Below are 21,230 nucleotides of genomic sequence, written 5' to 3' on the forward strand. Positions count from 1 at the left end.
AAGTCCCTTCCAGGCCTAGAGTTACATGGTGGTGGAATAATATGGTAGACAAGGCCATTTAGAGAAAAGAAACAGGCCTGGAAGGGTGGGGATAGCATGGAACTGTACCAGGTAGCCAAAAGGCTACATAGCCAAGAGCGAAGCGGAAATGAAGTATGCCAATGTCCAGTGACATGAGGACCAAAGAACTGAGGTATTTTAGATTGCAAGACAGTGTGTGAGAGAAAATTGTGATGTCACAGGAGAGAAATGTGTCCGCATGGATGATGGTGCACTTGCTTTTAATGATTCAGAAAAGAAAGAGGCTTGGAGAAGCCATTATGAAAGACTTCTGAAAGTGGAGAATGAATGGGAGGAGGAGAGCCTGCCAAATGTTGACCCAGTAGAGGGACCAGCTATCCAAATAGACAGCACCCTGGTAGATAAAGCAATTAAGAGTATGAAGCCAAGAAAAACCCCTGGCCCATTAAGAATCACTGCCGAGAAGCTTAAAACATCTGGTGGTGTGGGCTATGGCCTAGTCACCCACATTGTAAACCAGGTAGTTCATGATGGAGTCATACCCAATGACTGGCGTAGCAGCACCATAGTCAACTGCTACAAGGGTGAAGGTGATGCTCTAGATAGAAATAACTACAGGGGTATCAAACTACTGAATCAGGTGATGAAGGTCACAGAGAGAGTTATAGCCTATCTCATCAGGGAGAGAGTCTGCTTATATGAGATGCTGTTCAGTTTTGTGCTGGGTAGAAGCACCACTGATGCCATATTCCTGGTTCAACAACTGCAGGAGAAATACCTAGCTAAAGATAAACCCCTATACTTAGCTTTTGTGGACTTGGAGAAAGCCTTTGACAGGGTCCCCCGATCCCTTATCTAGTAGGCAATGTGGAAACTGGAGATTGACGAATGGTTAATAAGGGCTGTACAGGCCCTATACAGAGAGGCTGTTAGTAAGAATCTGATTGATCATGTGATCAAGGTTTTAAAAGAAGACAATACGTGTCTTTCATTATTGAAAGCTGAAAATTTTGATTTTTCTGTCAAACTGTTTCGTCCTTAGCAAGTGATTAACTGAGTTTAATGACCGAAAGTGTCACACAAAATATTAATGTTGGGAACAGGGTGAGTTAAGATAGAAATTGATATTTTCACATTAATATTTTATAGAAATCAATTTTTGTGCATCATCATCAAACACAGACTACTGTAGATATTATTTTTTAAATCCTAGATCTGTTTGTTGTCTGGCTACAGAAGAATTTTCTTGTTTCTCATCACTATTTGTAATTCTGTGAATGTAATTGTTGTTGAATTTTTATTTTTACATAAAACACCAAACAAAACCTGATGAAATCATCATTTAGATGTTGTACAGTAGGCGTCAACTTGTTTTGGTTTTTTTTTTTTGTGACATTTCAGATATCTCTCTGAAATGCCAAATTATTCTCTTCTAATGCCGCTATCTTTTTGGCCAGGTTGACATATCTGTAAATCATACCACAGAAAATAGATAATTTTAAAGCAGATATTGTCTAAGATCAACTATAAATTTTACATTCACGGATGTACTGTTAATCAAAATATTCAATGTGGTTATAAATTGGTTTTGAGAACAGAGATGCAACCCCAAGCTTCTTTTGTATGATTTTGTTACCCGTTGATAACATTTTTATCTATAAACTGTTGTGCTCTGCAAGTATTTACTATCCATTTTGTGGCCTGCAAAGATTGTCTTGCTTTTTCAGTTTTTTATTCTTGTAAATACAGATGAAACCTCTCTAAGTACAACTCACCCTATTAATACTGACCCAAAATCTCAACAACTAAGCCAATGTGGTTATTTCTATTCTCAACTCATCTTGTTTAACATTTATCTAAATTGCAACATTTCTCATAGCCTTGCTAAATTACACTAGACATTTTAAAAATAGTCTCTAAACAACAGCTCAAAAGAGGGTTGTTAAAATATTAACAAATTCTTTTGAAAATGTTAGCTGAAATGATTTTTATAGTAAAATATAAACTGATAGGTGCAGGCATAGCTGTGTGGTTAAGAAGCATGCTTCCTTTGTGAGTCTTGGGTTCAGTCCCACAGTGTGGTTCATTGGCCAAGTGTCTTCTACTATATAGCTCCAAGCTAAGCAAAGCCTGTGTGTGTGTGTGTGTGTGTGTGTGTGTGTGTGTGTGTGTGTGTGTTTCCTCTTGTCTTGACATCACGTGATGGTTGCAAATGAGCATTACTAATCTTGCAAGCCGTGTGGTTTATTTCCAGTCTTCTGTGTAGAACATGACTGGCCATTGGGAAATCTCATCTCTTGCTTAGAAACAAGTGAGGGGTGGTGTGAGGAAAGGCATCTGACTGTAGAAAAATCTGCCTCCGTGAGTTCTGTCTGACCCATGCAAGCATGTAAAAGTAGATGGTAAATGATGATGGGGATGATAAATTTATAGCTAAAATAATGTTTAGTATTTTTTGATTTTTGAATGTTGGCTCATATTCGAAGAGGAAATGATTTAAATTGGTTATGTTTTGTCTTACATACATAAATAGTTAAAGTAGAATTGAAATTTAAGAATGTATTTGACAAGTTGATTTTATGTGACTTACATACATTTCACCAGTGAAAGAAACCCTCTTAAAAGACCTCCAATTGCATATTTTAGCAATATTAATTCTGGTTCATCATCATTGTTATCGTTAACGTCTGCTTTCCATGCTGGCATAGGTTGGATGGTTTGACTGAGGGCTGGTAGGCCAGAAGGCTGCACCAGGCTCCCATCTGATCTGACAAAGTTTCTACTGCTGGATGCCCTTCCTAACACCAACCACTCCGAGACCGTAGTGGGTGCTTCTTACGTGCTACCGGCATGAGGACCAGTCAGGTGGTACTGGCATCGACCACGCTTAAATGGTGCTTTTTACATACCACCCGCACAGGAGCCAGTCAGCTGGCACTGGCAACAACCATGCTTGAATGGTGCTTTTTACATGCCACCGGCATGACAACCTGTCAGTTGGCACTGGCATCAACCACGCTTGAATGGTGCCTTTTACGTGCCACCAGCACGGGAGCCACTTTTTAAACAAACAGAATCACTGTTGTCAATTTTTGTTTTTAATGTTTCATTGTAGATTTGATTGCCATTTCAAGTTTCTGTCTTTGAGCTGTTGTCTGTTGTTTGTAATCTTGCTTTATTCTAAGATATGTTTTGATTTTCTTCAGATCCAGACGATCCAGAATACATTCGTCAGAAGCAACGACCAGCTGTTGTCAAAGAAGACGTAAAGCAAATGGAGGATCGCAGACGTGTCTCCATTGTGCTGAATAGCGAAGCCTTTCGAGAAGAATTGGAGCAAATTGTCCACGAACATATGAAAGCTGGCCACCACCCTGCAAGTCTCGCCTTGCAGCAGATTACCGAACTTCTGTTGCCACACTCTGCTTATCGTAGTAATAGTGGATTCCGAGGTAGGTACTTTGATTCAATAAGCTGTTCAAACTAAACACCTTATATCTTTCGTCAAAACTTATGTTCTTAAGATATATTTCTTATGTATTCTTAATATAACAAAAATCCTTACTTTAATCTTTTCTAGTTAACAATTATTATCCTACCCTATATATGGGTGAGGTTCACTTGCTTCTGAATTCTTAATTAGTGAAGGCGCATGGCTCAGTGGTTAGTGTCGAGCTTATGATCGTGAGGTTGTGAGTTTGATTCCCAGACTAGGCTGTGTGTTGTGTTCTTGAGCAAGACAATTTATTTCACGTTGCTCCAGTTAACTCAGCTGTAGAAATGAGTTGCAACATCACTGGTGCCAAGCTGTATCATCCCCTTTGCTTTTCTCTTGGATAACATCGGTGGTGTGGAGAGGAGAGGCCGTTATGCATGGGCAACTACTGGCCTTCCACAAACAACCTTGCCCAGAGTTGTGCCTCGGAGGGTAACTTTCTAGGTGCAGTCCCATGGTCATTCATGACTGAAGGGGGGTCTCCTCTCCTCAATTACGTCTATATTGAACAGTTTTCTTAGATTTTCCTTATTGACCTTTTATTTTGCCTTATTTCACTCTCAGCTTTTTTACTCTGATCTTCATTAATTCAATGTTTCTGTGTTGAGATTTTAGATCAGAATAGTAGAGAAGTTCACCATTCCTGAGGTTCTGATTGTTTGTTCCCATTGAGGGTGGATACTTCTGGTTTTTGTATCATGTGATTGCCTGCTATATCATAACACACATGATACCCAAAATCTAGAAATTATCATTTAGGTGTTTTCTTGCCCCCTTCTTTCTTATTTCTATTTTCCAATATTCTTTTAATGAAATATTTCCTTGTTTCTTTAATTTCACTTGTTTTCGGTTCAACTCTGTCATTAGTTTTACCTGATCAGCTTCTTTTAATTTAAGCTGGTCAAGTCAGGCTCAAATATTCTTCTACCTATTTTATATTCAAACGGGCCAAGTCTGACCTCTCGTGCCATCCCTACAATGCCATCCTAAACATAAATAATAACATCACTGAAATCTTGAAGCTACAAGATAATGCACGACCAATTCAGAACAATGTGAAGAAGCAACAACCTAATTTGACAGTAATCTAAATGCTCAAGGGTTAAAGTTACTAAGACAGAGTAGACACACTGCTTTCAGTTTTCATCAATAAAATGCATACATTAAATTTAATTATTGTTTTTGTGAAACTATTAAGCGGTAGCTCTTAGTTTTAGTTATTTAATGTTTTATAAAATTCTCAAATTATATCTAAGCGGTTTCATCTTCCTTTGATGCTCCTAGGAAAATAGCAGTGCACATCAAATGATGGCCTTGGCTGTTATAGGAAAAGAGCAGATGTATTTGTTTGGTATCAGAGATTAGGGATCTTTTCAGTTTGAACAGCAGTTTTTTCTAGCGGTGGCATATGAAATTGTCACCCATAATTATGACCCTAGTATTGATCTATTGCATTTCAATCTATTTTAGGGTTAGTTAGGGTTTCTTAAACGAGGGACATATTCATATGGCACAGAATGTTGTTTACCTCGATGGACGTCAGTGATTGGTTGAAATTGCAGAAATTGAAGAAAAAAACACAACAAATAACTTACAAACTATAGAATTTTCTCAATAAAGCCAAGAGACAAAGATGTTTTATAAACACATTCTACCAGTATACGAAGTTTAAAATTTTTTTAGTTACCTAGAAATTATGTTAAAAACTGCCGTTCAAACCGAAAAGATCCGAGATTAGAATTAGTCATGGAATATAATGAATTAAGGGTTAGATGATGTTAGTATGTACCGTGTGGGATTTCAACAGACTGCAAATATGGAAGGATGTCACACACCTGATGCAGTGAGTTGAAGACTTTCATCATTTGAGACAATCCAAGCAATTAATGAACAGAATCTCTCTCTAGAGATATTTAAAATCTAAAAACCAGAAGATAACTCCAGAAGGTCGAGTAATTGAAATGTTTGGATAATAATATTGGCAAAAAAGTAAAAAAAAAAAAAAAAAAAAAAAAAAAAAGGAAATAAATTTTATCGAAAATTGTTGGCATTTCTGGCTGTAAGCCAAAGTAAGGAGCATTCCAAGTAGATTAGGGGTCATTGCTGGGCAGTAGTATTTACTATTCTTAATCGGTGTAGTAGTTTTAGTAGTAGTAGTAGCAGCAGCAGCAGTAGTAGTGGTAGTAGTACACAATACTAATTTAGCTCTACTTTCACCTTAGTTTATTGTAAAGTAATGATTTCTTTTTTTACATCCTTGAAAATGCAGATAAACAGATATGCAATAGATATGCTGCTGCTATTACACAAAAGTCCTGGGCCACTAAAATGCTGGAATTCTTGCCATACACTTTTAGGCTTGCTGTTGATAATCTGCAGTTATTTTTCTTTTTACATATCTTAACTATTGATAGTCCTTTTACTGGGGTTCTAAAGACTTTAGATCTTCACATAACAGAAAGCCTAGATAATCATCATCATCATCACTGCCACTACTGTCATGACATACTTTCTGTTTTGCCTGATATTTCTGCTACTGTCTTTGATGAAACAAGTTGAAATGTGAATAACCTACACCTCACTTTCAGAAATATTTTAACTGAAATTAATCTTTAATTTCTTAGCATTTTTTCTTTTTCTCTTCTTTTTTTTTTTTTGGGAGAATATTAAATTACAAGATCCTCCCGCCACTCTCATTTATGTGCCTGCTAATGATTTTCACATTACAGTTACCATGGTTATAACATACCTATATTAATTTCGGTAATGCTTAAAAAAAAGGTTTAACAGCCAGTCATTAAGATTTCAAGATTTCTATATTTATTTTTAGATAAGTTTTTCTTTGATCTGAATATTTTGATAGTGATTTAGTGTGATTGGGAATATTTTGGAATCAAAGCAGCTTAGGTTTTAGGAGAGTTTTAAACACTCATAACTTCCATTTTTATTTATCTGTTTGTTTTGTGTGTGTGTGTGTGATGTTTGCTCTCCAACTTCTGCTGCTGAAGAGAACATTTAATCATTGAGTTCTCTCTATCTCTCTCAGCATGTAAAAGGTATGACGCAACATTTTACTAACACAGCGGATAGAATGAGGTAAATAGGGAGGCAGATATATTAATAGATGTGTAGACTGATTGTAATAGACAGTGTTACAAAAATTGTACTCTAAGGGTATTGACTTGCCTCTTATAATAGTATTAATTAGATAAACAAAGGAAAGTTTTCCTTTAAGACCAATTCTGCCAATAAATGAAAATGAGGGTTGTTTTAATACTTGATACTTGGCAGTGGAAGGCCAACAGTAACAGCATCAATACTTAGAACAAGTATTAAGAAAAGTAGATTGATGTAAATAAGTATGGAATATGTTTCACTACTAAACCTGCCCACTTTATTCTATAATAATCATCATCATCATCATCATTTAGTGTCCACTTTCCATGCTAGCATGGGTTGGACGGTTCAACTGGGGTCTGTGAAGCCAGAAGGCTGCATCAGGCCCAGTCTGATCTGGCAGTGTTTCTACAGCTGGATGCCCTTCCTAACGCCAACCACTCCGTGAGTGTAGTGGGTGCTTTTTACGTGCCACCCGCACAGGTGCCAGATGGAGCTGGCAGACGACCACGGACGGATGGTGCTTTTTACGTGCGTTGACGCTTAGCTCCAAGTTGGGCTTGATTCATTAGACCTGTCTATGCTCAAGTCTTCCAAATATGGCCATCTTTTTCCCCAGACAGTGCAACCAGAACTGCATCATCCAGAGCAGCCTTTCCGAAGAAGAAGACCAGAGGATGATATTGAAGGAGCTTGGAGTGCTGTTTCTGACAAGTCGGGTGACTGCATAGGGTTCAACATCTTGTTTAACAACAGTATTTTGTTGTCCCACTTTATATAGACATGGCAAAGAATATATATGAGTTGTGTGGATAGTTCATTGGGAATGAAGTAATTTTTCTGTAAAACAGAAGTGGTTTGTTTATTTAAGCTTAATATATGAAACTTAAATAAGCTGGAGAAAAAAAAAAGTGGACTTAATTGACTCCAATTGAAATGGAACTCAGAATGGAAAGTTACCAAATGTCACATAGTATGACACATTGAGGAGATAGTGGGGATTTTTGTAGATTCTATGCATGTGGCAGATAAGAACTGCTTTGAAATTCCAAGTTCCAAATTAGTTGCTGCTAGAAGTTGAAGGTTTTTAATTCTGGTAGGCTTGTGTGGTTTTGATTTCATTTGTAGAATTCACCAAGAGCAAGAACAGAGTGATTTAGTTGTGTTTTAATTATCAGATAACTCTTACAGATTTAATCATTCACCATGTTAGTCGAGACCGAGTATTAGAGATTATGTTTACAGTGTATACTTAACATGAACTTCTTCTGTTCATTGTTTGTCAGAAGTAATAACAAACATGGTTTATATAGTAGTTTTGGAATGTTGGAAATTTTAAATATTTTACTGTTTCGTTAAGATGTTAATTATTCTTAAAACTGAATTTATTTTAACTCGTTTGAGATGTTTACATCTTTCTCTGTACCCACCTCTTTTGGATGTTGCTTTATTGAGTACATTGAGATTTATGTCTTGAACAAATCTTTGTAGACATACAACAAATATTTTTAGTAAAACTAACAAAGTAACAGAATAAAATAAAACAGTTGATTTACAAAAGTTGTATTTCAACTAAAATATAACTTTAATTTGGAAGCTCTAATAAGTTTTTCAAGAGAAAAGTTCTGATGAAGGATTTCTGCTAAAGAAAGCTGCCATTTGCATGCCTTCTTGCTTTCAACGTCGAATGTAACTGCTTTGTCTTTTCCTTGTGTCGCTGAGTGGAGAGAGCCAAATTAAATCTTAAATTTAACTTCTATAAAATAAACAGTAGTCTTATATATGTAATATAGTGAGGAGTAAAACTGAAATTATCCATGTTATTTGTAGATAAAAACTCCTTGTTATGGGGTTTTAAAACCTAAAAATAAGGGAAGTAATTACAATAAATCAAAAGTTTTGGACACTAGACAAGCTGACTAGTGAAAATAACAGGCATGTTTCGGTCTTATGAGATCTTAGTATATTCTGGTCATGTGACACTAATTATATCAGTATTACAAATGAAAGAAAATACTTGAAATGCATAATCTGTCAGTGTTGTACATGGGTGGTGGTGGGGTGATTAAAATCTAAAACCAGCAAGAGAATGAAATGAAATTATCACACATACACTACTACTACTACCACCACCACTTATCAAAATTACGAGATTGAATATCATAGCAGGAATCTATAGTCATGTAGTAATGATTTGCTTTAGTGAGTTGCTATTAACAGAGGAAACAGTTAAGGACCAAACAAAGTAGATAACAGTTGTGTAAAGTAGAGTTTGAATGAATAAACTTGAAATGTTCTTGTCAAAAAAACTATTTCTGAGTTGAAAGAGGAAGTGACTAAAAGCCAAAGAGTTTCAGAAATGCCTTTCTGACTCACATGAAAACATTTGTAAAATCATTGAATAAAATTTATTCTTATTATTATAAATTAATGTTTTTCAAGTAACTTAAAGGACTTCTATTTGTGCTTTAAAGAAACGAAACAAACTAATAAAACCACTGTTAGTCATTTAAGGAGTCTTTTATTTGCTCTCGGTATCTACTTTCCTTTTGTAATAATGTTTTGGTTTCATTTTATTCTGACACACAAAGATGGTACTGCTTACTGAGGCAAAAATTCATTAAGTTTTCCTATTAATTAATTGAACACAAATGATGTAAAATCTGGAAGTAAGTCTACTCCTGGAATTCCTTGCCAATCAAGGCCTCTTGTTTTATTTACTATTTGTCTTCCCTTCAACTCTCTAACATCTTTTATACCCTAAAGTGTAGGATTTTCTGTCCTTCACAGTTACACTGTCAGTTAAACCTCATGTATTTTATGTGTGTGTGTGTGTGTGCTTTTGGTTATCTCTCGTTTGACAACTAGAATTGTTCACCTCCTCATAACTTAGCAGTTCATCAAAAGGAGACTGTTAGAATAAGTACCAGACTTAAAATAAGTACAGGGGTTGAAGAACTGGCCATGATACAATTGAAACAAAGATTAAAAACGGTTGAATTCTTTTAACGAAACACTTCTGCTGCCACTATTAGTGCTGTGTAAACTTTGATTCTTATTGTTCATTGCTGATGCACCACAAAACCATTTGAGTGTCTGAATATGAGGTGGATGTCACTAAACAAAGTAAACAAAATAAAATACAAAGGTCACTGCTACAAGCAATCAAGTTCCGAACTGAGCTCCCCACCCCTGCTTTGTAGAAGGCCCTGTTAGAAGGCTACAAGTCACAAGTCATTTGCTGATCTAAGACCAAGAGGTTTTTCTTTTTTCAGTCTCTTCTACCATAATTCACCATCCCCCCCCCGTCTCTCCACTTTCATTTATTCATCAATACAGGCATCATGGCTAAAAGACAATTTCAAACACCTGATTTGTTTTATTGTCTTGTAGCTTTTCTCCCTTCTCTTTATTGTTGCCATTGTTACCATCACTCAAGAACACTAATAATCATAAGTACTATGATCAATGAGTAAATTCCATCTAACTCTCTCTCCCCTCCCCCCTCTCTCTCTCACACATTCCTTCCTTCTCTTTTGTTCTTCCTTCCTTCTGCTGCCAGCCTTTGTTGTGTTTGTATTATTTGACCTTCTCCCCATCTCAGCTATTCATCAATCTATGAGTTGTGTTATGCTTCTCTGCAGAGATTAATGTAGAGATATGATTATTATTTATGTAGAGTCGGTGTTGCTTGTCAGATCTCTTTCTCTAGTTCTCACCTTGCTAAAGGTGGTCCGCTGTTTCTGATAACCCCCTCGCCCCACCCCACCTATAACTACATCATTTATTTGGATGCACTAATATTGCTATAGCAGTTATAAAGTTGGGAACTAATAGAAACTTTGAAACAAAATATTATGTGCCAAGTGAATTATAGAACTTGTAAAATTCCACTTCGGTTATCCAACTGTAGAAACCGTGCCAGAACAGACAGTGGAACCTGGTGTGGCTCTCCGGCCTTGCCAGCTCCTCTCAAACTGTTCCATCCCATGCCAGCATGGAAAACGGATGTTAAATGATGATGGTGAAGATGTTTCATAAAAGGAAGTGAAAAAATGTTTTCCATGAAGTTCATTTATGGATTTAGTTTTGAAGATGAAGAAAGGTTGATAATAAAGGTCTAGTTTAGCCACACATTGTGTTTGTTCACCTGTTAAATGTGTGTTAAAATTTCTGAGTCAAAATAGATAATAGCTTAACCCTTTAGCATTTAAACTGGCCATATCCGGCCAAAAGTATTCTGCTTGTTTTATGTTCAAATTGGCCATATCTGGTCTCTTACACCAACCCTACAATATCATCTTAAAAACTAACAGCGACCTCATCAAAATCTCATAGCTACAAGATAATGCCTGATTAGTTCAAAACAATGTGGATCAAAAAGCATTAATTTTGGCAGAATAATGTGAACACTAAAGGGTTAAAGAGGCTGAAACTAGTAATGTTGAACTCATATTGGAGTATAGACCTTGTTCAGACGAAGAAGAGAAGCCTCAACCCTTTAATATTCAGATTACTTAGTCAAATGCAATGCTTGTTTATTCACAATCTTTTGAATAATGTGATTGTTTATTTTTAGAATGACATTGTAAGGTACGTGTGAGAGGTGGGATCCGGCCAGTTTTGACATAAAACACGGAGACTATTTTGGCCTGATGTGGTTTGTTTAAATGCTAAAGGGTCAAAGGAAGAGCTGTCTTGTCCCTCTTTTTCCTCTCTATTTTGAAAGGAACATCTCAAGCTTATTACATAATATATGAACCTCCTTGTGTATGGCTGCATATATTATCTCTAATTTAATACATGCCACCCCTCCTCAGATGGACTCAGATCCTTGTCTATAGGTCACTGGTGGATGTGATCCAAATAGTTAATTTAACTATTCTAATTTGGACAGCCAAAAATTTGATGTTGCTTTGGTGTGCAGGCTAGCACAGCTTTGATATTGGCCTTACCCATCAACCATCACCTCATTGGACACTGGCCCCCCAAGAGGTGACAAAGGACCTTGTTGCATGGTGATACAAATATCGAAGAAGACTCAGCCACAGAAGAGCCATCCAATAGTACAAACCTAGTTGACTGAAAGTCACTAGAATGGTAGTAGGGCATAGGCATATTTACCACCTGGTCTGCAGATCACTTCCTCCCTAACATCTTAACACCTTCTCATCCTTTTTTCATCCACTATGCTCTTTACCACTCAACTTTTCTTCACTCTAATACTGTTACTTCTCCCCACCACCACCACCACCAATGCCTCAACATCCTCTCATCTCCTTGCCTCCCACTTTTGTATCACCCTTATGTGTCCGTTGGTATGGACCCCTACCTTCACATAACCTCTCTTGCCATGTGAACCTTTTATTCAGTTGCCTGAATACTGCTCTCCCCTTTCATTTAACATTATCATTTCATGCCTTTATCACATCTCATCTACCTCCAACTCTGCAAAGTTGTGTTGTGACCATGGCTACCTACACAGTGCTGGTGCCACAAAAAAATGCTCTTAGGACACTGTAACAGATGCAAGGCAGAAAGGGCCTGTTAGTTTTGTGGAGGACATGACATCGTCTTAATAATGATGCTATGAACACAGTACACTCTATAAAGTAGTTGGCATTAGGAAGGGCATCTGGCCAAAGAAAGCAAGCCAAAAATGAAACTCATGAGCAAGATACTGTAACTCACCCAACCCATGCCAGCAAGGAGTGTGGGTGTAAAACAATGATGAAAAAGATTTGCATGCCCCCCCCCCCCCACACACACTTTTATGATACCAACAATTAGGTGTTCATAAAAAAAAATTACTGAATAATAAATAAATGTGTATTTGAGTATGGATATGTAACTCTCTTCTAAGATGTTGGCGTTGGAGACCGACCTGTACTTCTGTAGATATTTGTTTGGCAGTAAAATACTATTTGTTATACTAAATGTGAAAAGTGTACAGTGAGTAATGTCTGTCATTTAAAAATTTAAGCGTAGATATCTGAACATCCTTTAGCTGGAGGTGGTGGCGTCTATCTATCTCTCTCTTCTCTTCACATTCTTTCCTTTCCTTGAAAGTTGTAATCTAAATAACACATACTATTTATTTCTCATCTCTTGTCTCTTTCACTCACCCCCTCTTTAGATTGGTGTGAGTAAAGAAATAGCTCCAAAACATACACTTTATCTCATAATCAAAATAAACTCTTTTGGAATTCTTGCCATTGGTGCACTTAATTTTTCTGAGGGAAACATTGTTCACATATTCATTTCTCTGAAATGTTCTTTAAATAGAATTGCTTTCTTTTTGGAATCAGTTGTTTTTCTCTTTCTCCCTTCTCCTGTTTTTACTCTCAAAGGAGAAACCTTGAATCATTAAAAAGTGAAGGAAATTTGTTCAATTCTGTGTTGTCTCTTCGTGTTGAAGGAGAAACTAAAATATTTGCAGTTTTAATTAAATTCACTTGACTCATTGACTTGGTTCAAACATACATGTGTACAGATAGATATATAAGTGTAAATGGGTGTGAGGATTACTTTAAATTTAGATCATCTTCACTCCAATCATTTTAAAGAATAACTTCCTTATTTAACTTCATTTTAAATAGAAAGCACTCCCAAAAATGGAAATTTTTGATGTAATTTTTTAATCTTGAAAATCTATAACAACAATGTTATAACTTGAATGAGTTATTTTCTTCTCTCAGTATTTTAATTATTACATTGGGGTCGATGTAATCGGCTCATCCCCTCCCTCAAAATTGCTGCCCTTGTGGCAAAATTTGAAATTATTATTATTATTATTATTATTATTATTATTATTATTATTATTATTAAGGCAACAGAATCATTAGCACCCTGGACAAAATGCTTAGTGGCATTTCATCCGTCTTTACATTCTGAATTAAAATTCCCTCAAGGCCAACTTTTCCTTTCATCCTTTCAGGGTTGATAAATTAAGTACCAGTCAAATACTGGAGTCAAGTTAATCCACTTCCCACCCCCTACCCCCCAAAATTTCAGGCCTTGTGCTTATGATAAAGATTATCATTATTTAAGACATTGCACAGTATCCAATGTCCGGATGCTGTTGATTGAAGATATTGTGTCAAGTCACAACAAGGACCTCAGACAGACAGACTGGCAGACTACTTTATGCAATATGTGTGCAGTTCCAAGTAATGCTGACTTTTGCAACACATCTAGATTGTAGGGTATTTCTAAAGTTTCCAGATGTTTCTTTGGCTTGGGTGGTATTGAACCCAATGCTCCGATGACAATAGTGACAACCTTTATGTTGTTGTTGTTGTTGTTGTTATTATTATTATTATTATGTGTACCTATGAAATAATTGAAGTGCTTAATGGAATATTAAGTTTTCCATGATGATGTGGGTTAACCCCAAAATACTGGCATAGTTTTGATAGAAGCACTGACAAAATATATTGTAGATTACTTTTTATCATCATCTTCATCATCCTCATTTAATATGTAGTGTCTTCCTTGTTGGCAGTTCAACTGGATCCATTGAGCTTAAGGACAAATTTGTGTGCCAATATCTGTTTTGGTATGGCTTCTATGGCCAGATGCCCTTCCTAATGACAATATATATATATATGTATGTCTATCTCTTTTACCCACAAATACACCTGATAGAATATCGTCTCTCCAGATCCCTGTAAAATTTCTTACTACACCTGCCATAAATTCAGCCTTGCAATTCAAACACGATGTTCTTATCCGTGTTTGTTGTTAAAAAATGAACACAAGTGCCATTCATATATAAGCAGATATCAAAACTGACACTCTACGCTATATGTATTTCATACAGATCAACTCGACATCCCCTGCAGTATTTATTGTAATTGCTTCTGAGACTCTTACATCCTATACCTGTTGTTGGATTTTCTCAATCAGTTTCATACAAAGCCACCTAAATATCAACTATTTCTCTTATTTTGTCCTTTTTTGTCCAATCCAATTCTTGTGACCATCACTATAAACTCATCTAAGTATCTTCCTTTTTAGTAATTATCCAGACTAAAAGAGTATCTCTTCTTTAAATATGATCTATTGAATAAACAATGGTAAAAATAAATAATTCAATTCCCTTCTTGGAAAAGGAAAAGAAGACTATAGAGCTGTATTCCCACCCCCAAATCTCAAAGGGAAGGGAAATAATTTCTGGTAAGAGAGAACAGCTGCTGACATGTCTTTTTGGTGTCAGTGGAGCTTATTAGCATAGAGTAGAGTATTAGCATAGCCTGCTTCATCAATTGACAGAATTTTTCTTTTCTTTACATATTGAAAAAAAGAGTTAATATTTTGTGCTCATAGTTTTTGTAAAACTGAGTCAAGTGGATGAATGACATGAACATTAGTTAATTTATAGAATTAGTAAACAAAATCTTAGCAATAGAAAGGGAAAATAATTACAATAGATTGAGTAGCAGACTTAATCTACATCTCTATTTAACATTACCATCCATCCATCCCTTGGAGGTATTTTGCAGAATCCACTCTGTTGTTAGCATTCAGAGGAAGTCTCTCCTATCTTAACTCCTTCCTCCCTGTCACCATTCTCAGAGTCTTGGTCACGCTGGCTTTTCCCCCTTCACTAAAAGATAAGAAAATTAATAATTTCACTAAATTCACAAGAAAAAGATTTCCTTGCAGGGAGCAACCACAGGCACATCTTGGTTTTTTTTTAACTCTTCACCCTAATGTATCCCAATTTAACTCCTTAGTCTGTGTCACTACACTTTAGAATTCTTTAATTTATCATTTACATAACTCATGTTGTTTTTTCTTTTCTTTTTTACATTAGAACTAAAAATAATCTCTTTAAATTTGCCAATATCTTTTTTGTGGCTAATGCTACTGATAAGGTGTGAGGCTTATTTCACTTCCCATCTTTCCCATTGACTAGCATTTTACATCATTCCAGCAACATACACTTCTTCTTTTGCCTGTCATGCTTTTTGATAGAGTAAACAATAAATTCTATTTATGCAACAGAATTCCAAAACTCTGCTAAAATAACTAGTCTTTCCCTGGCATTGTTTTCTGTATTCATTTATCCTGAATGTGTCCCTACACAAGGGAAATCTGGGAATTTGTGCAGAATTCTCTTTTCCACTTGAAGAATCATCAAATTTGATTTTCTGCAAATTTTTTGTTTGTAAATAAAGAAATTGGATAAATTTAGAAGGAAAAAACAGCAAAAGATATTTGGTCATTTGATTGATTTTCATAGAAATCATACCAAATTGCATTATTTGTCAACATAGTCCAACTTTATTTCAAATAACAAAAATAGATAAAGATCAAAATGCAATATTGATTGAAGCACTGGTTTGACAGGAGGTACTGATGAAGCCGTTTCATTTTCTAGGCAGAGACTACTGTCTGATAGATTTCTTAATTTAATATTATCAAAGTTTTCAAAATTCAGTGGGTTTTGATCAGGAGAGAATTGTTACTGTCAGACAATATTTTATGAAAGTACTGTCACACATGTAATTATTTTCTGTGATCTGAGACTTTTTCTAATGGTCTGTCTGCAAAATTCCTCAAACATCTTAATAGAAGCAGACAAGTGGGCAAGATTAATTTATTATTCTTTCAATCAGGATTTGTTCAGGAAAATATTTATATAAAACAGCATTAAGACTTACTGGAGAAAGCTACTTCAATGGATTAGGTATTTCCTAAAAACAGGACCCAGCATAGTTCTATATTTAAGATATGAGGAATTATTTAAATAATAATAAGAATAATAATAATATTTAAAAAAATACCTTGCAAATGAGAACCCAGGTTCGAAATTGCCCCAAGACACCTGATGAAGGCTGGAGAGTACATCAGCCAAAATGTTGTATTAACAACAAACAAGATAAGGGCAAATATCCATCAAATGAGGCTCCACCTCAAATAGTGCTGTCCATTATGGTCCCCCTACAAAAAACGAGACATAATGAGGATTGAAACACCACAAAGATCAATCACAAAAAAAATAAATGATATGATGGGACTTGATTATTGGGCCCGACTTAAACAGCTGAAGCTCTATTCTCTGCAACGCTGCCATGAGCGATACATTATTTGCACCTTGTGGAAAATATTCCACCAATATTATCCAAATGATATTGGTATTATGTTTCCAATTTACCCAAGACTAGGCTCCTGTGCAATGCGTCCCCTACAAAGGTCAAGATCACATCACATAAGAATATTGCAACACAATTTTTACACTGCAAATGGTCCTGCACTTTTCAGTGTTATCCCAAAAGAAATTAAAGTAGAAAAAGACCCCACAACTTTCAAATGGTACCTGGACAAATTCCTGCAGGAAATACCAGATAAACCACCTACACCTGGATACATCTCAACCAACAACAACAACAACTCTGCTTGAGTGGTCCATGGTGTCCCGAAATAATTAACTAAAAGACTTTTCCAGGTGGCGCTACTGAGTTAGTCATGGCCTGGGCCGATAATGGCTGAAACCAATCCAAGACAAGACATGCATGTATGTGCACGACCACACACACTTCCCCACCTGTCTCTCTCTTGTAATGCTCTTTAAATTACAATTTTATCAACATTGGTCATGGATGGTTTCCTTCTCTACACACTATCCTGCTGTAGAGACAGATTTGGGTTCTACTGATCTGATAACAACCATTTCAAATCTGCAACCCTCATCAACATTCTGTCAGTCTCATATCCATGGTGGTCCAGACAAGACCGTCTCTTTCTCATCCCTTCTCTAGTTGATAGATTTAAAACAGTCAAATATTTCTAATAGCTATTGCTTATTGAGACATTAATGTCTTTAACACTGAGAATTGTGGAGTTTCTTCACCCTTGTATACAATACAAACTTTCTCTGGTAATTAACTTTCCTTCCTGTTGATTGGTCAAGCTGTGTGTATTGTAAATTCCTTGATAAGTAAACACACACACACACACTCACGCAAGTGCATACCATTTTGGTGCCTTTTATGTAAAATGAAATTTTCAGTTGCTTGTAAATTTTGTCTCAAATTGTATTGAAATATAATTTTTAGAAACAGGTCTTATATGTTAGATTGTTTAGAATTTCTAAATTGCTATTCAGCTTTTATTAGTATTCTTCTGCCACTATATTATTATTATTGTACTATTAAGATTCTTAAGAAATCAACCTCTGAGAATTTAATTCCATTGAAGAAATTGGATTGGCTAAAATCTTTAAGCAGGAACACTTTTTATTGCCTGTCTTAAAATGTTAAACCTTTCCTAGATTTTTAACGCTTTAGCATTCAGATTATTCTGTCAAATGTAATGCTTATTTATTTGTATTAATTTGAATTAACCCTGCCCTAGACTTGTAGCTTTTGAGATTTCAGTGATGTGGTTATATATTTCTAGAACGACATTGTAGGCTAGGTGTGAGAAGCTGTATCTGACCAGTTTAAAATGGGGGAGAATATTTGGGCCTAATATGGCCAGTTTAAATGCTAAAAGGGTTCATCTTGTGAGTGATACTGGTGTAATGTATTCTGTTTCTTATATTGGTGGTTCAGGTATTATGCTACACAAGTCTCTCTCTCATTTCGAATGTTCTTGGGATTAACTCAACATCACAAGAGATGTGATCAATGTACACCATTCTAGGTCATCTGTGAGAATTCCCACTACTCAGGACACACATTATAGAAAATTGAAAGAATCCCATCACGTGTGTGTGGGTGTGTGTGCATCTCTTTGTCTTGACATCAGGTGTTACCATCGTACTGGCAGTGTTCTCCATTTCCAATCTCCTGTGAAAAATACCTCGTCTTGGAGAAATATTTCCTTACTTTGAAACAGGTGCGGGGTGGCAACAAGACGGGTATTCAGACAGAAAATCTGCCCCATAAAGCATGGGGAAATGGACATTAAAATAATGATGATGATGCTATCAGAACATGCAGGTAATGCTTGGTATATCGAGAAAAGAAAAGATCTGTAGATTGCATTTGGTCACTTGCAGGATTAGCTTTGTTCAATGTAAGCTGACCTGTGGCTAAAAAAACAACTTGGTGTTTTATCATCATCATCGGGGGTGGGGATGGGGTCATCTACGTGTATACATACGTGCACTGTATGTTTATACAGGCATGTGTGTGTGTGTATGCGCAAGTACATATATGCAGTTTATTGATCATTTCAAAAGTATACTGTATTTCCTCCTTCCTGTCCAATCCCAGGTGGTTTTGTTAAATATTGGACAGGCAGATACAAGGAGTTCCAACTTGTTCATTTCTTGTATTTTTCATTTCAGCATCTCCAGTCATTCCAATTCTTGACATCAGGGGCATGGAATCTTTGGGTTATTCAAGACAAGAAAAAATATTGAGATGCAAGTTGGCTGCCTGTTACCGTTTGATAGACTTTTTCGGTTGGTCACATGGGATTTACAACCATATTACAGTAAGTAGAACTCTGAATATCTTCTTTGTATTTTTCCAGGAGTGGATTGAAGCAACTTTGTTGATAATGGGGTCTACAGGCTTACTCCTCTCTTAATAAAAAAATCAGAACAAGCACCTTTCATTTCATTTCACTTGTAATGAATAAGTTGTATTAGAAATTTGTTTTGCCAATAATTTTATTGCAATTTTCTAATGTTTAGACTCCCACCCTATCTTTCCCACCTGCTATCACAGATTGAGAATTCACTCGTCAGTCAATGCATTTTGGCCAAGTTTATAATTAACGGTGTATCTAATGCTTAAACAAATGACTCTTTTGGTTCGTATGCTAATATTAAAATTTGCATAATGATGCAACTCCTGTTAAAAGTAGTAGTTGTAGCAGAAACAGCAGTACTCCCACCACCACCACCAGCAGCAGCGGCAGCAGCGGCAGCAGCAGTAGCATTGCTACAGTAGCAGAAAAAGGGAAATGTTAATGTTTTCTCTAAGACTCCATCTGATACGTTGTGGACTTCATGTTTTAGATACTTTCTAAAGGTTACCTCTATAGACTCTGCTCTGTTTTGAGGTGAACGATTTTCAATTTTATTCTATTTTATTTAAGAAATACCAGAGAAGAGGGTTTGGAAGATAGAACTTTGGAAGTAGATGGGAAAAGTTAGGTGAAGTGGTTTACTGTTCCAAAAACAAACAAAAAACATACCAATCCATACTAAGTTACTAAGCAACAGTTAGTGTTATAAAGCTAAATAGAGCAACTCTTTAAGCTGGCAGAGTACATCTAGTAAGTACCTTTTCAGTGAAATAGTGCCAAACACTAGTTGAATCTGTTCAGCTGCTAGTTTATCTTGCTGCTTCTTGTTCAACATAAGTTATGTATTCAGCAGTCATTTACTCAGCTATGTTCAACTGACACAAAAGTTTTTTACTTTGTATTGTTTGGCAGCTTTACCAGCTCCACCCTTCACAGAATCTCCCTTCACTCTGCTTAAACCATTTTACTTTCTTTTTCTTTTTGATTCTCCCTGCATTTTACCCATATAAATCTTGACATTCTTTCAGTTTGATATACCACCTACTCCCAATTTGCTAGCTATGGTGGTGTTTTCCTGCTGAAGTTGGGCTGCTGTGTGTGTGTGTGCACGCGCGTGCGTGCTAGATTATAAGGCAACTTCCTCTCTGTGGTGTAATAATTCTTATTCTAGAACCAACACTTTTTTTGTCATATGATATCTAGATCCAGGTCACCTGCTCAGTTTTCTGCAACCTACTTACTGCTTCTATTTATAATAATAATAATTATTATTTCTTTTATTAGCCACAGGGGCATAGATGAGGGGGACATGACAAGGAAGGCAACAATTTGTGTGGGTATTTTCAAAGGGTGGGGGGGAAAGAAATGGAAAAGACAGTGAAATATGATAAATGCATACATAGTACACAAGGTATGTGATAACATGAATGATGCAGTCCTGCTGATACGAAAGAGGTTGCAACCTGGGGCCAATCAAGGAACCCCACAGATTCAGGATTACCTTGACAACCAGAGGTACAAGTCCTTTCCAGCTGTCCAATCTATATGCACATACTTAGAGTAGGGCCATTCTAACCATTTCTACAACAGTCACGCATCTTCTCACAAATTTACTGGGGGTTGCACCTCCCATTTCAAATAAACAAGGACTTGGCCAAAGAGGAAGGTAGTCAGTTTAGTCTTCTCAGTCCTATCCACCACACAACCTCTTTTGCCACCAGAGGGCAGCTGCTTGCCCTTCCCAACCAAAGGAAGACAGCTGAGCAATCTTGACATTGGTGTCGACCAAAAGTTGGGTCTCTTAGCTCTGTCTTTCAAGCAGTAGCAGCTATTCAGCATAACTGTACAAATGCATAGTGTTTCTTCGGCACAAGGCCAGTAATTTCGAGGGGAAAGGGTTTGTTGACCCTGTATTTTATTGATCCCAAAGGGATGAAAGGAACATAATGAGCCATGACAAATACTGCAAGGCCCAAAGCCAGCAAGCTTGAAAGGAATGGATTGGTACCATTGATTGCAGTGTTTCACAGGCTCTTCATTTTACTGCTTCCAAAAAGATGAAATGGTTGAATTTTGCAATAATTCAGTTTCATGTCATAGAAATTTG

The 21,230-nt window shown here is 36.3% G+C and overlaps 1 protein-coding gene across 20 annotated transcripts in view; it reads left to right on the plus strand.

Moving 5' to 3' along the window:
- Positions 1-21,230, plus strand: part of LOC115218883 (protein hu-li tai shao) — a 169,392-nt gene that overhangs the window by 82,413 nt on the left and 65,749 nt on the right. For all 20 annotated transcript variants that reach the window (XM_036508671.1, XM_036508673.1, XM_036508672.1 and 17 more), the window contains 2 exons: positions 3,228-3,473; positions 18,936-19,084. In XM_036508671.1, the coding sequence (XP_036364564.1) occupies positions 3,228-3,473; positions 18,936-19,084 (395 nt within the window). The remainder of the gene's footprint in view (positions 1-3,227; positions 3,474-18,935; positions 19,085-21,230) is intronic.

This window comes from Octopus sinensis, linkage group LG14 (genome assembly GCF_006345805.1).
Source record: "Octopus sinensis linkage group LG14, ASM634580v1, whole genome shotgun sequence".
NCBI lineage: Eukaryota > Metazoa > Mollusca > Cephalopoda > Octopoda > Octopodidae > Octopus > Octopus sinensis.